Source organism: Scyliorhinus canicula, chromosome 5, assembly GCF_902713615.1.
Source record: "Scyliorhinus canicula chromosome 5, sScyCan1.1, whole genome shotgun sequence".
NCBI lineage: Eukaryota > Metazoa > Chordata > Chondrichthyes > Carcharhiniformes > Scyliorhinidae > Scyliorhinus > Scyliorhinus canicula.
This window is the reverse complement of record NC_052150.1, coordinates 26,870,062-26,895,521: the sequence shown is the minus strand read 5'-3', so window position 1 is coordinate 26,895,521 and position 25,460 is coordinate 26,870,062. Positions and strand designations below refer to the sequence as shown.

At 45.1% G+C, this 25,460-nt stretch overlaps 1 protein-coding gene across 2 annotated transcripts in view; it reads left to right on the top strand.

Moving 5' to 3' along the window:
- zdhhc11 (zinc finger DHHC-type containing 11) overlaps positions 1-21,636 on the top strand; it is a 170,162-nt gene extending 148,526 nt beyond the window's left edge. For both annotated transcript variants that reach the window (XM_038796793.1, XM_038796792.1), the window contains exons 8-11: positions 1,896-1,954; positions 8,057-8,165; positions 10,117-10,201; positions 17,514-21,636. In XM_038796793.1, the coding sequence (XP_038652721.1) occupies positions 1,896-1,954; positions 8,057-8,165; positions 10,117-10,201; positions 17,514-17,908 (648 nt within the window). In that variant the 3' untranslated portion in view covers positions 17,909-21,636. The remainder of the gene's footprint in view (positions 1-1,895; positions 1,955-8,056; positions 8,166-10,116; positions 10,202-17,513) is intronic.
- The last annotated feature ends 3,824 nt before the right edge of the window (positions 21,637-25,460 follow it).

Below are 25,460 nucleotides of genomic sequence, written 5' to 3'. Positions count from 1 at the left end.
TGGAATTGGATCTATATAATATAAACCGCCCACCTCTTTACTAGTCTAAGCCTATAGAGGACGTTTACATATAAAGTCTGCTATTGAAGACAGTGGGTCAGGCTGGCTTGCTGTGAGATGGATAAATATGGTTGCACTAATCACGTTGGGAGTCAGATGAAGTGGGTAGGTCAGTTGCCTTGTTTGGCAGCCGTTAGGAAGCCAGATCTTAAAAATTTGCAGATTCATATTCATTGACACCAATACGCCAGGCATGATGCCATCATGGTTTGTCAATGATCTGTGGTGTATCTTCACGATGTTTTATCTGTTAAACAACACGTGCAGCACTTTACGAAGTGAGCAGTCCAAGGCACTTCGATCAGATATAAATGAGTGTAGGCAGCAACTGGAGAAGAATTAGAGCTGGTTACCAAAGACGTGATCAAAGGGATGAGGGAATTCTGGGCAGGAAGAGAGAAGGGGTGAAGAAGGGAAAGAGGTTCCGCGAGTAGGGACAAAATGGATCAATACTGCCGCTATAAGTGGAGAAGAGGAAACATAAGAAGTAGGGGCTTGAGTAGGCCATTCAGCCCTTTGAGTCATATCCATTTGGTAAAGAATTCCAAAGATTAGCCACCCACTGAGTGGAGAAATTCCTCCTCATCTCAGTCCTAAATGACCTGCCCTTTATTCTGAAACTGTGTCTCCTGGTTCCAGACCACCTCCAGTCAGGAGGGAACATCCTTCCTGCATCTACCTTGTCGAGCTCTGTAAGAATTTTGCATGTTTAAATAAGATCATCTTTCATTCTGCCAAACTCCAGAGAATAAAGGCCCAGTATATTTAATCTTGGAGGACAATCCTTCCATAGAATACCTACAGTGCAGAATAAGGCCTTTCGGCCCATTGAGTTTGCACCAACCTTCCAAAAGAGCATCCAGCCAGGTCCACTCCGCCGTCTATTCTCCACCTAATCTTTGGACACTAAGTGGCAGTTTTAGTCCGGCCAATCCACCTAACCTGTGAGAGGAAACCTGAGCACCCAGAGGAAACCCACGCAGACATGAGAAAGAAAGTGCAAACTCCATACAGTTACCTAAGGCCGAGATCAAACTCTGGAACCCTGGCGCTGTGAAGCAACAGTGCTAACGACTGTGCCGCCTTGCCGCCCCAGGAACTAGTCTGATGAACCTCTGTTGCCGTCCCTCTGTGGCAAATAGATCTTCCAGAGACCAAAAGTACATATAACACTTCCAGGTGGAGTCCCACCAAGGCGCTATGTAATTGCAGGAAATCATCCCTAGTCCTCTGCTCAAATTTTCTTGCAATGAAGGCCAACATACCGGCTGGAATTCTGGGCCATTTACTGACAACGGGATTCTCTGGCCCAATCCCAACCCATGGGTTTCGCAGCGGTGTGAGGTGGCTACAATGGGAATTCCCACTGACAGTGATGGGGAACATAGACTGCCTCCGTCAGTGAAGGGCGCCATGCAGGAGAAAAACACACAGCTGGGAGGCGGGAGGATCCTGTGTGCAATTTCTTAATTTGCTTACTGTACCTGCGTGAACTTGTAACTTATATATAAAAAAAATAAGGGGACAAACATTCATGCCAAAATCTTCTGCCTTCAACCTCAATCCTCAACAGTGAAGAACTTATTTAAGGAGCGAATGAACAAAGAGCCACAAAGGGCTTAAGCTGGGGCGCCATGCAGGAGAAGATTCCGGAAGGAGTGTGGGAATAGACTATGGAGGATTCTCTATTCAATGGACTGGGGAGGGAAAAGGATGGGGTTTGTAAATAGTTGTACCTCTATCGCTGATAGACCCGGCTGAGCCCGTAGCCTGTAATTAAATATTTGTTGTATATGTTGTTGCCATTCTCTATATCTCCTGTATTGTCATTGCAGGGTCTACCTCGAGCAAAGTCTCAGCCAGAAATAGAACTTGCTGCATCCTCCAGGTTAAGGTATGGTGTTCAAGAACAATGCACCCTTCAACAATTCTTTTATAGTTTGAGGCAATTTGTTTATGTGTACAGGCCCTTCAGATCTCTTTCATGGTTACGCACGCACTGTAACTTAAAGGGGCAGCCGGAGGAAACCCACACACACACAGGGAGGATGTGCAGACTCCGCACAGACAGTGACCCAAGCCGGAATCGAACCCGGGACCCTGGAGCTGTGAAGCCATTGTGCTATCCACAATGCTACCGTGCTGCCCACTAAAGTTCACTAAACGATAAAGTGGTGATGAGCTGCCGCCTTGAACCGCTGCAGTCCATGTGGTGTAGGTACACCCATATTGATATTAGGGAGGGTGTTCCAGGATTTTGACCCAGCAACTGTGAAGGAACAGCGATATATTTCCAAGTCAGGATGGTGAATGGCTTGGAGAGGAACCTCCAGGTGGTGGTGTTCCCATGTATCTGCTAACCTTGTCCTATTAGATGTTAGTGGTCATAGGATTGGAAGGTGCGCTTTAAGGAACCTTGGTGAGTTCCTGTAGTATATCTTGTAGATGGTACACATTGCTGCTTCTGTTCAGTGGTGGAGGGAGTGAATGTTTGTGGATGGGGTGCGAATCAAGCGGGCTAGTTTGTCCTGGATGACGTCATGCAGTGTTGTTACATCTGCACTCATCCAGGCAAGGGGAGAGTATTCCATCACACTCCTGACTTGTGTCTTGCAGATGCTGGACAGGCTTTGGGGAGTCAGAAGGTAAGTTACTCGCAGCAGGATTCCTAGCCTCTGACCTTCTCTTGTAGCCACAATATTTATATGACTATTTCAGTTTCTGGTCATTGGTAACCCCCAGGAAGTTGATTGCAGGAGATTCAGTGATGGTAATGCCATTGAATGTCAAAGGGGCGATAGTTTAATTCTCTCTTGTTCGAGATGGTAATTGCCTGGCACGTGCTTGGGCGAATGTTACTTGCCACTTGACAGTCCAAGCCTAGAGATTGTCCAAGTCTTCCTGCATTTGAACATGGACTGCTTCAGTGTTTGAGGAGTTGTGGCTAATGCAGAACATTGTGCAATCATCAGTGACCGTCCCAACTTCTGACCTTCTATTGGAGGGAAGATCATTGATGAAGCAGCTGAAGATGGTTGGGCCGAGGACACTACCCTGAGGAACTCCTGTGGTAATGTCCCAGGTTTGAGATGATTGACCTCCAACCACCACAACCTGCCTTGATGCTAGGAATGACTCCAACCAGCTGAGAGTTTCCCCACTAATTCCCATTGACTCCAGTTTTTTTAGGGCTCTTTCATGCCACACTTGATCAAATGCAGCCTTGATGTCAAGGGTAGTCATTCTCACCTCATTTCTGGAGTTTAGCTCTGCTGTCTATGTTTGAACTAAGGCTGTAATGAGGTTAGGGGGAGGGGGCTCTCTGTAACAGTGCCCATTCCTCAGCTGAGGGGACTTGTGTCAGTAAAATGTCAGATAGTCCATTGCAGTATCGGAGCTCAACTCGCATCAGCCGGCAGTCAAGGAAAGGCAACGACAGCCTCAAGAATACTAGGGAAAAATGCTCCGGAATGTTGCAGATGGCTGAGGATGGAGCACTGCCAAAGCGCACAACAAGACAAAGTTACAGGAATAAGCAAAACAAGTGCTGCCAAGGCCATTAGGGGCAGCAGGGTAGCATGGTGGTTAGCATAAATGCTTCACAGCTCCAGGGTCCCAGGTTCGATTCCCGGCTGGGTCACTGTCTGTGTGGAGTCTGCACGTCCTCCCCCTGTGTGCGTGGGTTTCCTCCGGGTGCTCCGGTTTCCTCCCACAGTCCAAAGATGTGCGGGTTAGGTGGATTGGCCATGCTAAATTGCCCATAGTGTCCTAATAAAAGTAAGGTTAAGGGGGGGGTTGTTGGGTTACGGGTATAGGGTGGATACGTGGGTTTGAGTAGGGTGATCATGGCTCGGCGCAACATTGAGGGCCGAAGGGCCTGTTCTGTGCTGTACTGTTCTATGTTCTATGTTCTATTACCAGCCTTCACCATGCAAATAGACCAACTACCAGAAACAGGGACACTGCAACTAAACCGCATCATTACAATCAGAGGAAATGCTGGAAAATCTCAGCAGGTCTGGCAGCATCTGTAGGGAGAGAAAAGAGCTACCGTTCATTACGACCATGGTCGCCCCAATAATGGTAGAACTGCTGGTAAACAGTCATCTATTGAAAATGGAGTTGGACACTGGAGCTGGGGTTTCCATGATCGGGGAGCAGACCTACGATCACCTCCAAACTAGTATTCAAATCTTGACCTTAGAAGATCCAGAGGCCAGACCAGTCACCTGCACGGGGGAACCACTATGAATAAAGGGCACCATACTGACCCCAGTGATTTACAGGCAGCAATCAGCCTGACTCCCACTCATCACTGTGAAGGGACAGGGACTAGTCTAATGGTGACAGATTGGCTCCAGTGGATCGGGCTGAACTGGTTGGAGGTCTTCAGGCTGGGTGTGGAAGGACTGCATGATGTAATCGGCAAATACCCTGAACATTTTCCAGGAAGGACTTGGGAAAATAAGGGGAGCCAAAGCCAGGATTTATGTCGACCCTGATGCTAGGCCTAAATATTCTAGAGAGAGACCAGTTCCATACTCCCTATTGGAAAGGTGGAAACCGGAATTGGGCAACTGGAAAATCCAGACATAATAAGGGCGGAATAGTTTCTAGAGTGGGCCACACCTGCCGTCCCTCTCCTTACACTGGACAAATCGGTCCATCCCTGTGGAGATTATAAACTAATGGTCAATCAGGTTTTCAAGCTGGATAGATACCCCATGCCCTAATCAAAGACCTGTACGCCAAGTTAGCAGGTGGACAGACATTCACTAAGTTGGATATGAGCCATGCCTACCTCCAACTTCAATTAGACAAGCCTTCCTGGAAGCATATTCTAATCAACACGCACAAAGGCCTATATGAGTGCACTCACTTTCCCTTCAGGGTCTCATCAGCATGCACCATATTCCAATGGATCATGTGGGGTCCAACGGTTACCCCTGATGGTGTACTTGGATGATGTCCTGATCACAGGAATTTCAGAGCTCCTGGCGAGCCTAGAAGAGATTTTACAGAGATACTCGAGAGCTGGAATAAGCCTGAAGTGGGAATAGTGTGTTTTTCAAGCAAATTAAGTGACGTACTTGGGCAGTCAGGTAGTTAAAAAAGGTCTACATCTGGTAGAAGATATAGTAAAGGCCATCAAGGAAGCACCAACTCCAAGAACCACCATGGAGTTAAAATCCTTCCTGGGATTAGTAAATTATTACAGGAAATTGATCCTGAATTTGGCCTCCTTACTAACCCCCTTGCATACCCTACTATGAAAGTGCTAAGGTTAATCTTGGGAGGAACCACAGGTGGAGGCTTTCAATAACGTTAAACACCAATTGCTGTCATCCAACTTATTAGCCTATTTTGACCCTCAGAAGGAACTAGTTTTGACATGTGATGCTTCCCCTTACGGGGTTGAGGCGGTACTTTCACACCGCTGGAAAGACGGAATGGAAAGGCCTATCATTCCTGTTGGGTGTTAATCAGAGGCATTCTCAAATTGAGAAAGGGGACTCAGCTGTCATGTTTGGTGTAAAAAAAAAAGTTCCATCACTACGTCTATGGTAGGCGTTTCATAATAGTAGCCAATCACAAGCACTTAATGGGACTTTTTAAAGAGAAGGCGCCTGATACTTATGGAACTACATAATGGCCGCCTTGAAGTATCGAAAATGAAAATGCTCAACAGGAACTACGTCTGGGGGTCTGGTCAGACATCATGGACTTGGTGAGACGGTGCAATCTGTTAGGAGAATCAAAATCACCCTCCCTCAGCCTCCCTACATTCATGGGAGTGGCCTGGCAGGCTATGGATGCAAGTGCACGCGGACTTTCCTGAGCCTTTTATGGGGTCCATGTTTTTGAACCTGATGGATGCACACTCCAAATGGTTAGAGATACACTGCATGGGCTCCACTACCTCCCACGCTACAATCGAGAAATTACCACATAGTTTCTGCACTCCTGGAATATCAGAAGTCCCGGTTTCCGATAGCAGCACTGCCTTCACCAGTAGTGAGTTCCAAAACTCCATGCTATCCTATAGCATCAGAACAGCACCTATCACCCGTCATCAAACGGGATGATGGATCGGGCGATGCAGACTTCTAAAACTGGCAAGAAGAAACAATCTGAGGCATCCATAGAGACCAAACTGGCACAATTTTTATTCGACTATAGGACCACTCCTCACACAACAACAGGAAATGCCTCAGTGGGAATGTTACTGGGACGGTGGCTTCATACAAGACTAAGCCTACCATTCCCAAACCTTTCGGGGAGGGTGCAGAGCCAACAAGAGAAACAGAAAATAAATTGCGACCCTGCAAGATCAGAAAGAACATTCAAAACAGGCGATCAGGTTTACGTGAGAATCTTCGGAGACATCCCCACTGGATCCCTGGGGTCATGATGTCATACAAAGTGAAGGTCCAGAGTAAGATTATAAAGAAATAACTAGATCACTTCAGGAGCAGAGACCGCCCACGAGCAAGCCTTGTTACCAGTCATGGAGATGGCCGCTGCCAGAACCAGCCAGCAGCTCAAAGCCGACCCAGCGCCCATCCCTCTGGATAACAGGGACACGGACTCTGACATGAAAGCAGAGGAAGCTGATGCCCCAACTGAAAAGGACCCTTAAGAGGAACCCACGTCAGTAACTCTTCAATGCCACCTCCAGAAATGAAGGTACCCAATTCTTCAGTTCTCACGACAAGGTCTCCCCTCAAGTGGCAGAAGGGACTTGCACTGAGGATACTGGGGGAGAAATAGACATAAGTGGGGAGGAATGTTATGGTGACCACAAGGGACAAGGGGGATCATCAATGGATCTCCCTGTGGGCATCGTGGAGAATGAACTTCCCATTGAGCAGTCGGAGGCTCACCCAATGGGAAATGAGCAGCGAGTGTTCAAAGTCCGCTGTTTCAACCTGGCCGGCATTCTGCAGGTCCCCAGACTTGGACTTGTGCGCTGCAAGTCACAACTGCGGCCTTAAGTAAAAGAACGGTATGGTGTTGAAAGACTGATCTTGGCAAAAATTATTCCAGAGATGTTTCTGGAAAACAAGTAACGTGCATCAATCGATACAACATCTTAAATTGCCTGTAAATATTTTTACTTGGTTTCCTCCGACATAGCTGATGGATAATGTTCTAGTGCAATTGTGCCCCCTAATGTAAGACAGCTAAAGTACATTTAAAATAAAAGCATTTAAGAGATGGTAGGGCGGATTTGCTTTCCTTTCTGTTGCTGTTATTGTTATTATTATAAAATTACAAATACCTAATAAAATGTTTTTTTTTAAAAAGAGATGATCGGGTGCAGTTTCTGCAGAATACACTTTTTGTGATAGTCCATTGTTGTTGTGTCTTGTCAATCAGCAGAAGACTGCAAAATCCTATATTTTGTTCCGTAGGAACATATTTTAACTCCAAGTTTATTAATTTATTTTCACGACCTGTTATCTTTTTAAAGGGATTTTTTGCACGCATAAGAATTTGCCTCCAACTCTTTGTTATTTGGAAATGTAGACGATGGAGATGAGCAGAAGTTTATTGTAGAGGCGACTATTTTACCTTTGACCTTCCAATACAGGAGTTTCCTCTGGCGAGTGGTGGGGGTTAGTAGTACAAATACCAATGACATCCAGTGATCTTGGTAGCCATAGGTTGCATTAGGTGCTAAGACATGATATAAATCAAATACAAAGGAACGGAAGGCTAACTGGCCAGTAGGTTATGTTCATCACAGTATTTGGAAGAGTTCTTTGGTCAGGACTCATTCTAATTGTGTTGTGGCCATCAGGGAGTATTCCTAATGGGCAAAGGACTTGGGGCCTAATTCCAGCAGGCATGACCTCCCAATTTAAAGCTCATTGGTTAACAGCAAGAGACAACAGATTTGTTTTTAAAAATCCGATGACATGATTTTCAGCTTGAGGTTGACTGTGCCAATAGTACCCGCGTTCCTGAGATACATCCTTCCTTCTTCCACCAGTGCTTTGAAGTATCAAGACCAAGGCCCAGTTACCAACAGACTGTCCAACAGTATCTGTTTGGAGACTTCGAGTGTTACCACAGCTACAAGCTCCTCTCACAGTGGACAGGTAACATTACAGCTCAGTTGCAAGAAATTCCAATTGATTTTTTTTGTCTTTAATATTGCGTCTCAGAAAAGTACAATGATAATATTCAGGTCAATTGCGGTTGTACAATGGTTTGTTATTTAAATGCTATGTGGATACTTACTGTTACTGTCCAGCATTGGGTTGACTCTCAGTCATCTTGCCTGTGCACTTGTTTGGATGAGGTAACTGGGACTTATAGAGTCAAGAGGCCCCAGGATCACCCTCTGACCCTCTTTCTGCCCATTGACCACAGGAGAAGGAAGTTCAGCTAGCATTTTCATTTGTAATTGGGGAATGTGCATGCTAACTTTGGGTGATGGGAATAATTGGACTTAGATTTGAAGCCTCCCATGCTTTAATAGGCTGTGATGGTTTTCATGCTCGAATAGCCTCATTCCTACCCCTGGGCAGAACTTAATTGAGAATGCCAGAGTGGGTGTGATGCCGGGGGGGGGGGGGGGGGGGGGGAGGTGCTGGGAGAATCAGGTCCCCTATTCTCCAGGGCCTCTGCGATTCACCGACTCCGATGGGCTGAGTTCCCGATGGTATTGTTCACTTGTGTTTTTAAAAATTGTAAACCTGGCGTCCTGGCTGCTGAGAGAGAGAGAGAGAGGAGGTACGAAATGGCCCAGACACCAGCTGTGCTGGCAGCGATGGGGGCCCCCAGCCGGGGTGCCCTGCTACAGGACTGGGCAGAGCATCCCCATTTGGCGTCAAGCCGGCGCCTAACCCGATTATGGCATCGGAAGCTATTCTCTGCCCATTTGCGTTCGCAATTTCAGCGTCGGCAAGCGGAGAATCCCACACAGGGTGTCAGGCCTGCTAATGATATGCCTTCTGTACTTTCACCCCGTGTGGTGAGCAATGCATTTACACCATTTTCGGGGAGCTGGAGCATCCTGATTTGGCATCAAACCGGCGCCTACCCCGATTTTGGCGACGGAGGCTATTCTCCACCCAATCATTTATCGCCATTTTGCCATTGGCAGGCAGAGAATCTCTCCCCCTCTTTTGAATTAACTACTCCGCAGGGAGCCCTCTTAATATAAACAAATGCCCATCAGCCCAAACGTTTACGATGCGTTAATTGCATCGTTGGCTCCCAAAAAGCCTACTTGTATTGCAAACCATGATTTTTAAAACCACTATCGCAGCACTCATACACACTAGCCCAGAAATTTAAACTTTACTCCACCAAATACATATAATACAATATATCTGAAACTCCTACATTTATCACAGGAGGTAACCCATTATTCCCTTAGGGGAGGGGGCGCAGCTCAGTTGTGCACTGACCTAGTCCCACATCGTGGCCCACCATGTCAGGGCCATGCTTGGACAGACTTGCACCAAAGCCCGTCTGGTGGATTTCCTGCTGTGGGGGCCAGAGCACAACACGGGGGAGGGGGTGGGGGTGGGGCGGGGCTGTGCATCTGGCATCCAGCCCAGTAATCAAATTGAAGTGGATGCAAACCAATGATTTGCGTCCGCCCGTCAGCACGTGGCAAGAAGGTCGCCAGCAGGGGATCAGAGCATCGCAACGGGGGATGCTCCATTCTCTGCCCGACCGGGAATCCCGATCGTGGCATCGAGCAACAGAGTATCCACCCGTATGAGTGTAAAACTGGCCGAACCGTCTGAAATTAGTGATTTGAATTGCTTTGTCAGATGGCTCCTCGCGTAGCCCCATTGTCCAGGGGAAGTTAGCCCTTCTGGACAAATTGCTGTGTAAATACTGACCTGGGAAGTTCCTAGAGGGTTGCCGCTGCGCATCTTTGCACCCCCCCCCCCCCCCCCCCCCCCAAAAAAAACCCAGATCTGACCCTGGGGAGCGGGGAGTGTGTAAATACTTATTTTTACATATTGTGTGGATGTGTACTGTATCGTTCATTTCACTAAATCCTTTCCCCTTGTCCATTTTTAATGCTAGCCTCTGAATAAAAGACCCAAAAGTGCTTTCAAAGGAGACAGTCACATAGATGAGATTAAAGTGACTTCTGAGAGAACATCAACCGGTAAGTAATCTAGATTCTTAAAATGAATCATTTTGTGATTTATCTGCAAATTGTAATGCTATTTTCCTTGAACAGTCCCATCAGGTTTCCAGCAGCGGGATGATGTAATTTCGCATGACATGTTTACATAGGAAATTTTCAATAAATATGGAATGTTTCTCCTTACTTGCTCATAAATTTGAACACCTCTGTCAAATCTCCCTTCTCAGGTGAACAATCCCAGCTTCTCCAATCTCTCCACGTAACCCAAGTCCCTTATCACTGGGGGTCTTATGGTTAATGTCCTCTGCACCTTCTGCAAGGCCTTGACAAATATGCTAAAGAAATTTATAATTGAAAGGCTGACGGGCAGCACGGTAGCATTGTGGATAGCTCAATTGCTTCACAGCTCCAGGGTCCCAGGTTCGATTCCGGCTTGGGTTACTGTATGTGCGGAGTCTGCACATCCTCCCCATGTGTGCATGGGTTTCCTCTGGGTGCTCCGGTTTCCTCCCAAAGATGTGCAGGTTAGGTGGATTGGCCATGACAAATTGTCCTTAAGTGTCCAAAATTGCCCTTAGTGTTGGGTGGGGTTACTGGGTTATGGGGATAGGGGTGGAGGTGTTGACCTTGGGTAGGATGCTCTTTCCAAGAGCCGGTGCAGACTCAATGGGCCGAATGGCCTCCTTCTGCACTGTAAATTCTATGATTCTATGATAACCATATGTAGTTTTCATATATTGTTGGTTGGTAGACAACTGCAGGTCCCTAACTTCAGAATGGCACCAGTTCTTGAAAAACAGAATCCTTTTATTCGGGGAAGAAAAGTTAGGATCATGGAGTCATATCAGCACATGAGGTACGCCATTTGGCCCGACAAGCCTTTGCCAGCTCTCTGCAAGAGCACTTTAGCTAGAACCACTCCCTAACCCCTTTCCCATAGCCTTCCAAATTATTTTCCTTCCGGTGCCGATCTGATTCCCATATGAAAGCCATGATTGAATCTGCTTCCACCGTTCCCTCAGGCGGCCCTTTTCAGATCCTAATCGCCCGCTAATTCATGGAGGTTTTTCCCTCGTGTCGCCTTTGCTTCTTTCGTCAATCATTTTAAATCCATGTCCTCAATCCTGCCGCCAATGGGAACAGTTTCTCTCCATCTACTCTGCCGAGGCCCCTCGGGATTCTTGAATATCTGCATCACATTTTTGCTCATCCTGTTTTTCTCTATGGAGAACAACCGCAGCCTCTCCAATCTATCCTTGCAATTGAAGTGCCTCATCCTCAGAACCATATTTGTAAATATTTTCTGGACTCATGAGCAAGATCCTCTGGTCCCCTAGCCACGTGCTTCTTGGCGGGATTCTATCTTCCCGCTGCTTGTGAATGGGATTTCCCATTGTGACACCCCCCCCCCCCCCCCACACACACACACACACACTACCACAAAAACCACTGGCAACAATGCGATGTCAGCGGGAAAAGTGAATTGTAATGACCGGAAAATTCAGGTCAGTGCCTTCAGAATATTCCTAAAATGTAGAGCAGAGGAAGAGTGACAGTACTCGAGTTGCCGGCAAACTAGGTTTTATAGTTGTTTCATCATAATTTCTTTACATTTTCACTCTCTGCCTCTATTTATAAAACCCATTTTACCTGTGCCTTTTTAACCACTATCTCAACCAGCCCTGCCACCATCAATGACTTGTGCGCACATACCACCAAATCCCTCTTCTTGCATCACCTTCAGAAGTATTGTTTTATTTATATTGCCTTTCCTTGTTCTTCCTAACAAATCACTTGTGGTGAATATAATTCACACTGTATTGTATTGTATGGTATTGTGTCCTTGTAGGCTCTGTCTGCGAGCCGTTGCGCGGCTCTGCCCATAGGGGGAGATGAGGAGATTGTACAGGGCTCCCCCCTCGGCTCCGCCCATGGCCCCTCCCACTACCGGAAGTATAAAGTACTGCAGCCGTGTGAGCCTGCCCTCAGTTCTTCTGGTTGCAGGCAGGCTCAGTTGTAAGACTATTAAAACCACAGTTTACTTCCAATCGTGTTCCAAGTGAATTGATGGTCACATCATCACTGTGCATTTCTCAGCATTAAATTGAATTTGCCATGTGTCGGCTCATTCCACCAGTCTGACCACCTCTTGAAGTCAGTCATACGAATATAAAACACTCTCTCCGCTTGTGCAACAGAATCGGACGTGAGAATTGAGCCTCTCCTTTTGTTCCCTCCCTGCACCGAACTTAGATTTGGGCGAACGGGTCGCATTTTCAAAATTTGTAGATGACACAAACCGTGGAAATATTGTGATAGTGGTCCAGACAGACTTCATCCTGGGGTCTTAAAGGAAGTGGTTAATGTGGTAGTGGGTGCATTGGTGTTAGTTTTCCAAAATTCCCTAGATTCTGGAAAGGTTCCATCAGACTGTAAAGTAAAAAATATAAATCCCCACTATCCAAGAAAGCAGAGAGGCAGAAAGCAGGAAACTATAGGCCAGTTAGCTTGACATCTATCGTGGGGAAGGTGTTAGCATCGATCATTAAAGCACCAGGCACTTAGAAAAACCTCGAGATGCTTGGGAAGAATCAACGTGGTATTATTAAAGGTAAATCATGTTTAACCAACTTATTAGAGTCCTTAATAAAAATAAAAGCAAACTACTGCGGATGCTGAAATCTAAAACCAAAGAAAAAATGTTGCAAAATCTCAGCAGGGTCTGGCAGCAATTGTAGGGAGAGAAAAGAGCTCACGTTTCGAGTTCAGATGAGCCTTTGCCAAAGCGGAGTCCTTTATTAGAGTCCTTTGAAGGAGTGACATGTGCTGTGGATTGAGGTAAATCTATAGATGTAGTGTACTTCGATTTCAAGAAAGCATTTGATAAGGTGCCATATGAAAGGTTATTGTGGAAAATAAAATCTCCTGGGTAGGGGGTAATGCATTAGCATGGGTAGAAGATTGGCTGGCTGGCAGAAAACAGTGTGTATGCATAAATAGGCTTTTGTCTAATTGGAAGGATATGATGAGTGGAGTCTGGCACGGGTCTTACACGAGTGGAGCGAAGGCATAGTAGCTCAGTTTGCAGATGACACAAAGATAGGTAGGAACGCATGTTGTGAAGGGAGGGGACAATCCGCTTCCGTCTGCAATTGGTGGATTTGGCGACGGGAGTGGAAAATATCCCGAGAAGGCCAAAGTCACGTATCGTGTAAAAGCAGGAAGCGATCGTCCCCTCCCCCATCAGTGGTGGGCCGCATTTCCCACCTTCCGATGCCAGGAACCTCATTATAAAACATTTGCACATTATAATCAGGCCCATATGACATCGGACTTCGCTGGCAACAGAGAAAATCTCGTCCAAGGAATTTAAAGATGAAAATAGATAGGTTTAGTAAGTGGGCACAAAATCTGGCAGATGGAATATAATGTAGGAAAATGTGAAGTTGTTCATTTTGGAAGGAAGAATGAAAAGGCAGAGTATTGAGAATTCAGAGAAATCTCGGTGTTCTAGTCATGAGTCACAAAAAGTTAGTGTGCAGGTACAGCATGTAATCAAGAAGGCTAATGGAATAATAGGCTCTATTATGACAGGAATTGAACATAAAAGTAAGGACGCTATGCTTCAGTTATACATGCATTGGTGAAACCGCATTTCGAATACTGTCTGGAGTTCACTGCTGTCGGGATTCTCCACACCCACACGTTTCCCGGTGCGGTGGGGTGGCCACAATGGGAAATTTCATTGACCGGCTGTGGGTATGGAGACTCCTGCTGCCGGGGCCAGCGTGCTACAGAGGAGCACGCGGTAGGGGAGGTGGAGAATTCACCCCACTGTGTGCAGTTTTGCTCTCCTTATTTAAGGCAGGATGTAAATGCGTTGGAGGCAGTGCAGAGGAGGTTTACTAGATCAGAGGTTCCCAACCTGTGTGCTGCACAGGCTCCACAAGTGTGCCTCAAAATAAGATTCAAAATGATTACACTGTAATGTAAATAAATTAAATCTAATCTTGGTTATCAGTCTGTGGTTGGCATCTCCAAGTTCCGATGAACCTCGAGTCTCCCACGCATGCGCCAGCTAGGAATTGGCACATGAGCAGTTTGCTTTTTTTTAACATTGGCCAAGCACATACACATGGGCCTAACCAATGGGGAAAAAAATCAGAACTGCGAACACGTGGCCCATTCCCAGCCGGCACATGCATGGTTTGGATTCCCAACATAGAAAATTCTGAACCGCACATATGCAGCCCTTTCCTGGCTGACGAAGGCATGGGAGATCCCAGGTTCTTAGGGAATTGAAAACAAAGGCCACGTGCGCCTGCACAAAAAGCAAAATCGGATAAAGGGCGCAAAAGCCTGGGAGAAGCAAGGGAAACAGGGAGAGGTGGGAAATAAACAGGAGCGAGGACAGGGAGCAGGGAAAAAAAAACAAAGTTCCAGTCAGGGAAGAAGATAGAGGTAAGAAACAGGAACCAATAAAATTAAGAAAGGGAGAAAGAGGCTCCACTATTGTATTTGACATGCAAATGGTGAAAAGGCTTTCATTGTAAACTTCTTAAACTAATGGAAATTGTTTTAAACAGCGACTTGACATGTTTTCAGGAGGTTTTACAGATAAAATGCTTCTGTGAGATTTCAATTAGAGAAAATAGGAGGTGTGCCTCAAAATATTTATATTATAAAGGTGTGCCATGACGTAAAAAAGGTTGGGAATCATTGTATTAGATTAATACCAGGTTGTCTTAAGGGGAAATATTCAACAGGCTGGGCTTGTTTATGCTGGCGTTTAGATGAGCGAGGGGGTGACTTGATTGAAGTATATACGATCCTGAATGGTCTCGCCAAGGTGGACGTGGAAAGGATGTGCTCTCCAGTGAGTGAATCCAGAACTAGAGGGCATTGTTTTAAAGTTAGGGGTTGCCCTTACAGGACAGAGATGAGGAGAACTTTTTTCTCTCAGAGAGGGTTGTGCAACTTTTGAACTCTCTGCCTCAGAAGGCGATGGAGATGGGGCGTCAATGAATATTTTAAGATAGGGTAGATGGTTTCATGTTAGGCAAGAGAATCAAAGGGTACCGGGGTAGATTGGAATGTGGAATTCAACACATACAGATCAGTCATGATCTTGTTACATGGTGGAGCAGACTCGAGGGCCAAATGGCCTACTTCTGCTACGCTTCCCTTTAATAATACCATGTTGATTCTTCCCAAGCGTCTTGGTTTTTCTAAGTGCCTGGCTCTAACCTCTTTAATGATCGATGCTAACACCTTCCCCACGATAGATGTCAAGCTAACTGGCCTATAGTTTCCTGCTTTCTGCCTCTCTGCTTTCTTGGATAGTGGGATTTATATTTTTTACTTTACAGTCTGATGGAACCTTTCCAGAATCTAGGGAATTTTGGAAAACTTTGCCAGAGCTAGCACGTTCGGTGCAGGGAGGGAAAAAAAGAAGAGAGGCTCAATTCTCACGTCCGATTCTGTTGCATAAGCGCAGAGTGTTTTGTGACCTTTTTAACAAGTATTCCTGGACTTAGGCCTGGGCCGGATAGCTAACCAAACCCCTCAACCCAGATGACCGAAAACCTTTGAAGATTGTGCTATCAACGTATCTACAGGTGGCACTTGCATTCCCTCTTGGCTTTTAAGCATACAAGTTTGGAGGAGTAGTACTTGTAGAACCTGTGTCCCAATCCATGCCTGTTCTACCTTAACATTCCACGAAGATTGTGAATGGTTTCGATGAGCTCACACTAATAGGATCTGAATGAGACGGTCCAAAGGTGCAGGATTCCTAAATGAGCAGGCAAAAACTGCTTGAATCCAAGAGACCGGGCTGTATGGAAACACAGATTCCAAGGTTTTAACACAATGCAACATCCAGTGACATTTTTAAAATAGATCCGCTGACTGCCATTGCGTTGAACCCAGAAGTAAAACTGAAATTTATTTTCTCCATTATACAGGATGATGCATGTGAATGGTGTAATCAGTTTAACATAGTGGCTTCCAACTATTTTTAAATCGACTGTAAGGATATCTGAAAATAACTTTGATTTCACAGTAGAGTAATGTTATTTTTTAACAACAAATCCACTTTGGTATTGCTGTGGGTTACTCCAGAGCTACAGTAGCCCATATTTATGCAAGTGTTGTAATGTCCCAGAAAATAGCCATGACAACACTGAAAGAAAACACCGGTCTCTCCTTAAGTCACTAAATAAATAAGATCTTTCTATAAAGATTTTTATTTGTGCTTTGAGCAACATTGTGAAAAATCTGTTTTCATTTGCCAGTCGCTCAGTTACAAAAATATAGTCAATGCACAACATTCCTTTGAAGTGTCATGCCAGAGATTACAGAACATAATCCAGGTCAACCACCTCCAAAAACAGACTGTTTAATTGAGATCAGGTGAACAAAAGACTCTGAGGTTAACCATTAATCACCCAGGCACAGATTAATATGACCACCGTGCTCCCACCCACCCCCGATGTCAATCGAAACCTTGTGGGAAATATTTGCTTTTGAAGATTTCTGTAATGTCTAACTCCTTGTAGACAAGTTACCTACAGAGCATGTGCACTCTGTTTCAAACTGTTTTGTACACTTACAGAATATGATGGGTTTGGGCACAGTAAAATCTTAATAACTGACAAAACTTACTAACGAGTCACCTTCTCGCTTATAAGCGATAAATTCTATATTCCTTATAGATGAATTGAAAGTGTATATTTTATCTCCATTTGCCCTTTGACACTCGTGCTCCAGTATTTTAAAGGGATAAACATTCACTCTTGAAATAAAATCTAATTTGGTTAAAATGGTCCTTGCTAATGGAAAATGTATTGTACAACAGTTGGCGCTAACCTAGCACCTTCAAGATGCCTCTCAGGAGTATTATCAGACGCCAAGCCATGTTGGGACAGGTGACCAAAAGCTTGATCAAAGAATTAAGGTGTAAAATGGTGAGGTGGGGAGGAGGAGATAATTCCAATTCTGTGGGGGATAGGTGGCTGAAGATACAGCTGTCAGGGGTGAGGTGAAAGAATGGGGAATGCACATGCAAGTGACTGAAATTGAAGGAATGGAGAGTTCTCAGAGGGTTAAAGGACTGAAGGAAATTACAAAGATAAGGAGGGGGATGAGACCATGAGGGGGATTTGAACACAAGGATTATAGTTCTGAAGTTGAGGCGTTGGTGGTCTGTGAGCTAATGTAGTTCCATGTACTCTGATGAGGGGTGCAGTGCGCAGTATGTCACTTTTTCCCCTTAAGATATGAATGGATTCTTACTTGTTGTTTAATTCCTTGTTGCTCTTCTCAACAGCTAGCTCTATTCCGGAACCACTGGAGAACTCTGAAGGGACGCTACAAACTGATCATAAGAACTTTCACGGGTCGCACCGACGAAGCCTGGAGTTCATCGATGAGAACCCAGTTGTACAAAACCCTCTTGGTAGTGCTGCTATGGACAGCGGATGCAAGGAAGGGGCAGGCAAAACAGAGAAGTGCTCGGATGCATCCAATCACAGTTTACTTCAAGACAATATTCCAAGCTCGCTTGTTAACCCAAGAGATTCTGTACAGTTGCCTTTGAGAGGTGCGAGCGAGCAACCGACAAGGACTTCTTCGGTCAAACAGGATGTAGAAACATCTCAACAAAGGCACAGCCAGTTAGCCCAGTGGTCCAGTGTTCCTGAGCAGAATACCATGCCCTTGTGAGTGGAAGACCTTTGCTGAACTCTACTAAAGCTTTTAGATATAAAAATTGATCTAAATTAAGCAGCTTACTGGAGCCTTCATCTATTGACCAGGAATCAACAGCACCATCAGCTGGTAGTGTTTCAGACAGATGCAGAGTCTCTGGGAGCGGAATAATTTGCGTTGTGTCCTGCTTACTCTCCTGGTGGCATAATGGACTTCATCCAGCGGAAATGGTACAAAGGGTGATTCACGGAAGAAAGCAATGTGACTAATGCAAACAATTCAGACCCCAAAAGCCACATGGGGTCCACTCCATTGACCATTGACATTGGAATAACCCCCACCCCCACCCCAATCCCACCCAAGTAGTGACCCGTCAGTCCTTCCAATCCCAAAGTGGACAGCCTGTGCCTTAGACTCCCTTTCAGGTGGATTAGTAATCATGGGCATTCTGATCTAAATTATTATACAACTGAGGACTTATACAAACTTTAACACACACCTAAAATTGTAACATTCAGTTGTATAACCACAGCTTAGCCATTCATTACTTGCATTGAGTAATTACAGCATGGCGACCAAGACTGTATTTTGCATCCATCTGCATTAATTCACTTCATAGACTGAATCAGAAAGCACACATCTATACTGAACAAATAATGTGTTTATCAGTGATAAAGTGTGCTCATTAGCGTTAAAGTATCCCTTTACTAAACAAGTCTTTGCAAGTTGATGTACACATGCTTCTAAATGTAAGGGAAGGCGGTCAATTACACGGCTGGGACAATACATGGCAATGAAAGGATACTTCAATGCTGTCCATTCTGTTCCGCCTGTTGAAAATGCTATGCCCCAATACTGTTCCACTAGAAGTCAATTTTGACGAAAGATGGTCTTTCACTCGAAAGGAATTACGAGGACCATTGAAAGAAAAGCAACAACCCTGCCTGAGATTGACCAGCTTTCTCTTGGGTCCTTCTGGGGTATTTACTGGAGCTCATTTGCCACCTGGTATAACCTGGTGTCGGTTCCTGCGGCCAATGGATGGCACATGAGGGTATAATTTCCGAGGGGAGCCCCCAATTGTGTATTTTTCCCTTTGCCATCCCAAGAGTTGCAGGCCTCAATTCCAATCAAAGGCCTAGGTCAAAACTAACTTCTTGGCTTTCCTGTGTTATTTATTTCTCCTAATGATTTGTTAAAAATGTGCTTCTCGGTAGAAAGTAAACTCATGCCATGATGAGCAATGGGACTGGTAACCTACTTTAAAAAAGAATGCTTGAAGTGAATCCACTGATACAAGCCTAACTTCATTATCATAGGTTGGTAAGTGAGCCCTAGCCCAAACGAATAGCTGTTTCTACAAAATGCCACATGATATTTCCTTAGCATAATGGCTCAAAAAAGTACATCGGACTTTCTCAGGGCCAAAATTCCTATGAACACCTTTTTCACTACACAGGTATCGGCCATCTTTAGTATCTAGAGATCTGTACTTCAGACGGAACTGCTCACCAGGGTAAAACCCAACTTTAGTATGTGTTCCCAGAAAGGACACCTATAATTTTTCATAGTGTACAAGCTACTTTATCCAGACCTGGTATAAATGGAATAGCATGGCGATCCTGCTTTGTAAAATAAGGGATTTGATGTGTGAATGAAGTGATGGAATTGCACACTAAAATAATTGGAATGTAGAAAATACTTCAGTTATGTTAATACTCAGCGCAGTTTATTCACTTGCACGTAATAACGGAAAACTCTGGAAACACTCAGCAGAACTGGCAGAATTTGAATATAACCATGATCCCACCTTACCTGTACATCCCTGGGCACGCTAAGGGGCAATTCTATCATGGCCAATCCACTTAACCTGCACACCTTTGGAGTCCGGGAGAAATCAGGAGCACCCGGAGGAACCTCGTGCAGACACGGGGAGAAAGTGCAAACTCCACACGGTCACCCATGGCTGGAATTGAACCCTGGTCCCTGGCGCTGTGAGGCAGTAATGCTAACCACTGTGCTGCAGTATGTTAATTCCCTATGCAGAAAAACATAGCCAAGGATGATGCAAAGTAGAAAATTGCCATGTAATTTTTATGTCACATGTCATGTTTTGTCCCATGACAATGTTAGCAGATAGTCAAAAAGACTGTTAACTGAAACGCAGATAATAGGGTGGCACGGTGGCACTCTACATGCACACACCATATAACCTGCTGATGGCAGGATAGAATGCGATTGCCAGATGTTCCTTAAGGCCTGTTCATTATTTCACAGGCCTTCTGGAAAGTTTTTGTGCACTCCCAGGGATCCCGAGATCCCAGCTTGTGAACCACCGACCTGCACTACTCAAGTAACATCCTTTAAAAGTAAATACAAAGCAGTTCCTCCGTAGTGAATTTTAAGCATTTTTAATGAGACTGATTTATGGCTCAATTTGTCACATATTAAAATCCTCTATGTGTGTGCACTTCCTGTAGATTTGTCCCATTGCCGTTTGCTATGTGAATATTTATAATGGGTACTGCCAATGTAAACCGTCATGCCATAATGACACCTTCTATCCAGCGGTGATACTGTACCACCTGCACTGGCAGGAGGATGTCATTATAATGTGGCAAGTTAAACAGGGAGTCTCCGATCTAAATGTTGACACAGGAAGTTAGCGCAAAAATACTTTTAAAAGGACAAAATGTCTAAATGAAGACTTTGCACCCAGATCCAAATATCCAGCACCTTCTCTAATAAAGACTGTGTGTATTGCCAGGAGTGATTGACTGGTATTAAAGTTAAACAGTCACTGGAAATCAATGGAAACAACTTATCATGAATAGCAATCTTCAAAGAACCATCACTTCATAGTTGGTTATCAGGATGCACAGATAAAAGACAGCAATGGAAGATAAAACATTTTTTAATGTTTATCATCTTAAAACAGCCTCCCCGAACAGGCGCCGGAATGTGGCGACCAGGGGCTTTTCACAGTAACTTCATTTGAAGCCTACTCGTGACAATAAGCGATTTTCATTCAAGGGCTGGTTTAGCTCACTGAGCTAAATCGCTGGCTTTGAAAGCAGGCCAGCAGCACGGTTCGATTCCAGCCTCCCTGGACAGGCGCCGGAATGTGGCGACTAGGGGCTTTTCACAGTAACTTCACTGAAGCCTACTCGTGACAATAAGCGATTTACATTACTTCAATGTAGACTATCAGCTGGGTCTGAACACAGGTCTGGCGAGAAGGGTTTGAAGAACTATTGGGATAAAACAAAGTAGTTTTCACTAGTGTTGTACCAAAGAGCTGAACTACTGTATAGCGAGACACTGTGATGTGCAGCATGGTCTAGACATTACATTTCCTAATGGTACAATGAATAGATCATCTATGTGCATTTAGATTTTAATCAGATTCATTGAAATGCACTCTTGGTAAAGATATATTGTGCTAAATGTCACTTTTAACATTTATAGCCAATTATATGATTGTATTTTAGTGCCTATTATGTGAAACTTGAAACGGTTTTTAAATGTGTACGTGTATGTCTGGATTGTAGTCATATTTTTAAAGTCACTTTTCATTAGTTTTGAAACCACTCCAAATTGTTATATTCTGTTTCTGCAGTACAATCTGCCACTTGCAAACTTCTTGTTTGCTATAAAGCACACTGTCCAATATATTAGCTGCACATGTTTAATTGGAAAAACAGATATGGTTGATTAATAAAGACTAGAAATGGCCACCATCATTGGCGTGTAATCTCCATACTCGTGAATGCATGGCACATACATGGGAACTTTAACCCTTTTTGTGCATTTGTTTATGAAAAAGTAAAACGAAAAACAGAATGTTCAAATGTTGTTTGATTGTTGTGAGCGTATGGCTTGGTCATTGAATAGTGGGGACTGTTTTAAGTATCGGTGGTAGGGCTGACTCATTTGAGTCAGCTTTCATGTGTTCAGGCCCAACTCCAAACACATCAGCAATTACTCCCAAGTCACTTCCCAGTGCAATACAATGAGAGTGCTACACTGTCGGAGGTTTTGTTTGCTGTCTTTCAAATGGGATTAAACCAAGACCATGTCTGTCTAGAAGTTTAGAACAGTACAGCACAGAACAGGCCCTTCGGCCCTCGATGTTGTGCCGAGCAATGATCACCCTACTCAAACTCACATATCCACCATATACCCGTAACCCAACAACTCCCCCTTAACCTTACTTTTTTAGGACACTACGGGCAATTTAGCATGGCCAATCTACCTAACCCGCACATCTTTGGACTGTGGGAGGAAACCGGAGCACCCGGAGGAAACCCACGCACACACAGGGAGGACGTGCAGACTCCGCACAGACAGTGACCCAGCCGGAAACCGAACCTGGGACCCTGGAGCTGTGAAGCATTGATGCTAACCACTATGCTACCGTGCTGCCCCGTGTCCTCTCAATTGAATACTAAATATCCCAAGGAACAATTTGAAGAAGATATCTTGGAGTCCTTGGCCATATTTACCTTGAGAAAAATTACCAAGAGCACATATTATCTGGTTCATTATTCCATTGCTTTTAATGACACGGTTGCGACTACTATAATTCCCCACCTACATAAGAGCAATACAAGGCACTACATTGGTTATAAACACTTTGGATGTCCCAAAATCGTGAAAAGTGCTAAATAACAGCGAGTTTGTTGTTTTTCTTTCGTAGTGGCGTACTTTTATTTGTACCCTGTGTGTAAGATGTTTTCTACTAAAATGAATGTCTGTGGTTAAAATGATAGTCACATCTGCGCTTAGTCATTGACTTCTGTTTGACAACACCATTATAACATTTCAGTGTGGTGTCCAGCAGCGCTGGTATCCCGAATGTTATGCACAGCAGAGAACTGCATCAAAGTATTAGAAACAAAATCAAGCAAACATTTGCAACAAATTACAGACTGCACCATAGTGGTTAAATATAAAACATAATGATAATTTTACCCTGAATTTTGTTGCTATTTCTCTCCCTCTTTCTTTCCCCCGCCCCAGAAACCATAACCAAACCCCAGACCCGTGCCTTCCTGTAGCTTCGCCTGAAGTTCAGAGCTAGCAAACTTGGAAGAAATTCCTGGTGTACAAGGTCCCTACAATTCCCTATTGTATATAAGGGGCTGGATTCTCCATTATTGGAACTATGTCCCCACGCCAGCGTCAAAATGGTGGAGTTTCACGACAGAAACTCTGGCATGAAATGGGCATAAATTCTTAGCCCTGCAGGGGGCTAGCAGGGACCCAGCGTAGATCTAGCAGTTTTTGCTGTAGATACGGGCACCTGAACGTCCAATTTGGAGGCCGTACGTGCACATGGTGGCGGCCTCCAGCGGCCACGCCGTGCTCCATGGCGAACTCGGACCGCGAAGTTGGACCCGAAAAATAAACCTCCCGATCGGTCGGGGGCCCAACCCTCAACCCCCCCACAAACTTTTCCTGGCCGCCTATGAGGCCCCCCCCCGCCCTCCAATCTGCCCACCCTTGACCAGGGTGGCCGCGGACTGAGTTCGCAGCCGCCATGCGAGAATCCCAACTGGCTGGACCAAATTAGATTGAAATATGTGAAAATATTGCATCCCAGAATCGTCACAGCACAGAAAGAGGCCATTCAGCCCATCGTGTCTGCGCCAGCACACCCTAGGAGGAATGCACCTAGTGTCAGTTTTCAGCCGACTCCTGTACTCATGCACATTCTCCATTTTCAGATAACAATCCAAGTCTGTCTTGAAAGCCTTGGTTGACCCGCACAAATGTGAGGTTATCCATTTTGGTAGGAATAACAGCAAACGGGATTATTATTTAAACGATAAAATATTAAAGCATGCCGCTGTTCAGAGAGACTTGGGTGTGCCAGTACATGAGTCACAGAAGGTTGGTTTACAAGTGCAACAGGTGATTAAGAAGGCAAATGGAATTTTGTCCTTCATTGCTAGAGGGATGGAGTTTAAGACTAGGGAGGTTATGTTGCAATTGTATAAGGTGTTAGTGCGGCCACACCTGGAGTATTGTGTTCAGTTTTGGTCTCCTTACTTGAGAAAGGACGTACTGGCGCTGGAGGATGTGCAGAGGAGATTCACTAGGTTAATCCCAGAGTTGAAGGGGTTGGATTATGAGGAGAGGTTGAGTAGACTGGGACTGTACTCGTTGGAATTTAGAAGGATGAGGGGGGATCTTATAGAAACATTTAAAATTATGAAGGGAATAGATAGGATAGATGCGGGCAGGTTGTTTCCACTGGCGGGTGACAGCAGAACTAGGGGGCATAGCCTCAAAATAAGGGGAAGTAGATTTAGGACTGAGTTTAGGAGGAACTTCTTCACCCAAAGGGTTGTGAATCTATGGAATTCCTTGCCCAGTGAAGCAGTTGAGGCTCCTTCATTACATGTTTTTAAGGTAAAGATAGATAGTTTTTTGAAGAATAAAGGTATTAAGGGTTATGGTGTTCGGGCCGGAAAGTGGAGCTGAGTCCACAAAAGATCAGCCATGATCTAATTGAATGGCGGAGCAGGCTCGAGGGGCCAGATGGCCTACTCCTGCTCCTAGTTCTTATGTTCTTATGTTCCACAACACTCTCAGGCAGTATATTTCACATCCTAACCACTTGCTGCGTGAAAATTTTTTTCTTAACTGCCAGGGCTTCTTTTAGCTATTGCCTTAAATCGGTGCCCGCCCCCTAGTTCTTGATCCTTCCACCAATGCGAACAGTTGCCCTCTATCTAATCTGTCCAGACCCCTCATGATTTTGAATATCTCTACCTGATCTCCCCCTCAACCTGCTCTCCTCCAAGGAAAGCAACCCAATCTTTCTACGTAGCTCAAGTTCTTCATTCGTGGGACCGTTCTTTTGAACCTATTTTTGAATTTTCTAATGCCTTCACATCTTTCCCAAAGTATGGCCGGGTCGTCATGTGGCTACGAGATGATGCGGTCCCATTGGGCGTCATATAGTCATGTTACAGGGGCATGTCGGAATCCCTGGTTACCTCGTGCTAGAGAAGTGCTTCTTCCACCTGTAGAGTTAGTTGAATCAACTTACTGTCAGTACAGTCCTTGTTGCAGTCAGTGTTTCAGCGGACCACTGAAAACGACACGGTGCAAGGACTTTGAACAATTGACCCACTAATCTTCGCTAAAAATGTGACACACAACTGGGAGAGATTTAAACAGGAGTGGCTCATGTTCTGTGGTGCAGTGCTTTATCATGAGACAAAAAATGTACACGCATACGCGTGCCACAGAGAGCATCCTATCCGCCTGCATCACAGCTTGGTATGGCAACTGTTCGGCCCAAGATCGTACAAAACTGCAGTGTGATGAACTCAGCCCAACGCATCACACAAACTTGCCATCCTCCCATTGATTCTGTCTACACCTCCCGCTGCCTCAGGAATGCAGACAGCATTGTCAGAGACCCCTCACACCCAGGCTTTGCCTTCTTCCAGACCCTTCCATCAGGCAGAAGATACAGGTCTGAAGACCTGCACATCCAGACATAGGAACAGCTTCCTCCCCACAGCTACTAGACTCCTCAACAACTCTTCCC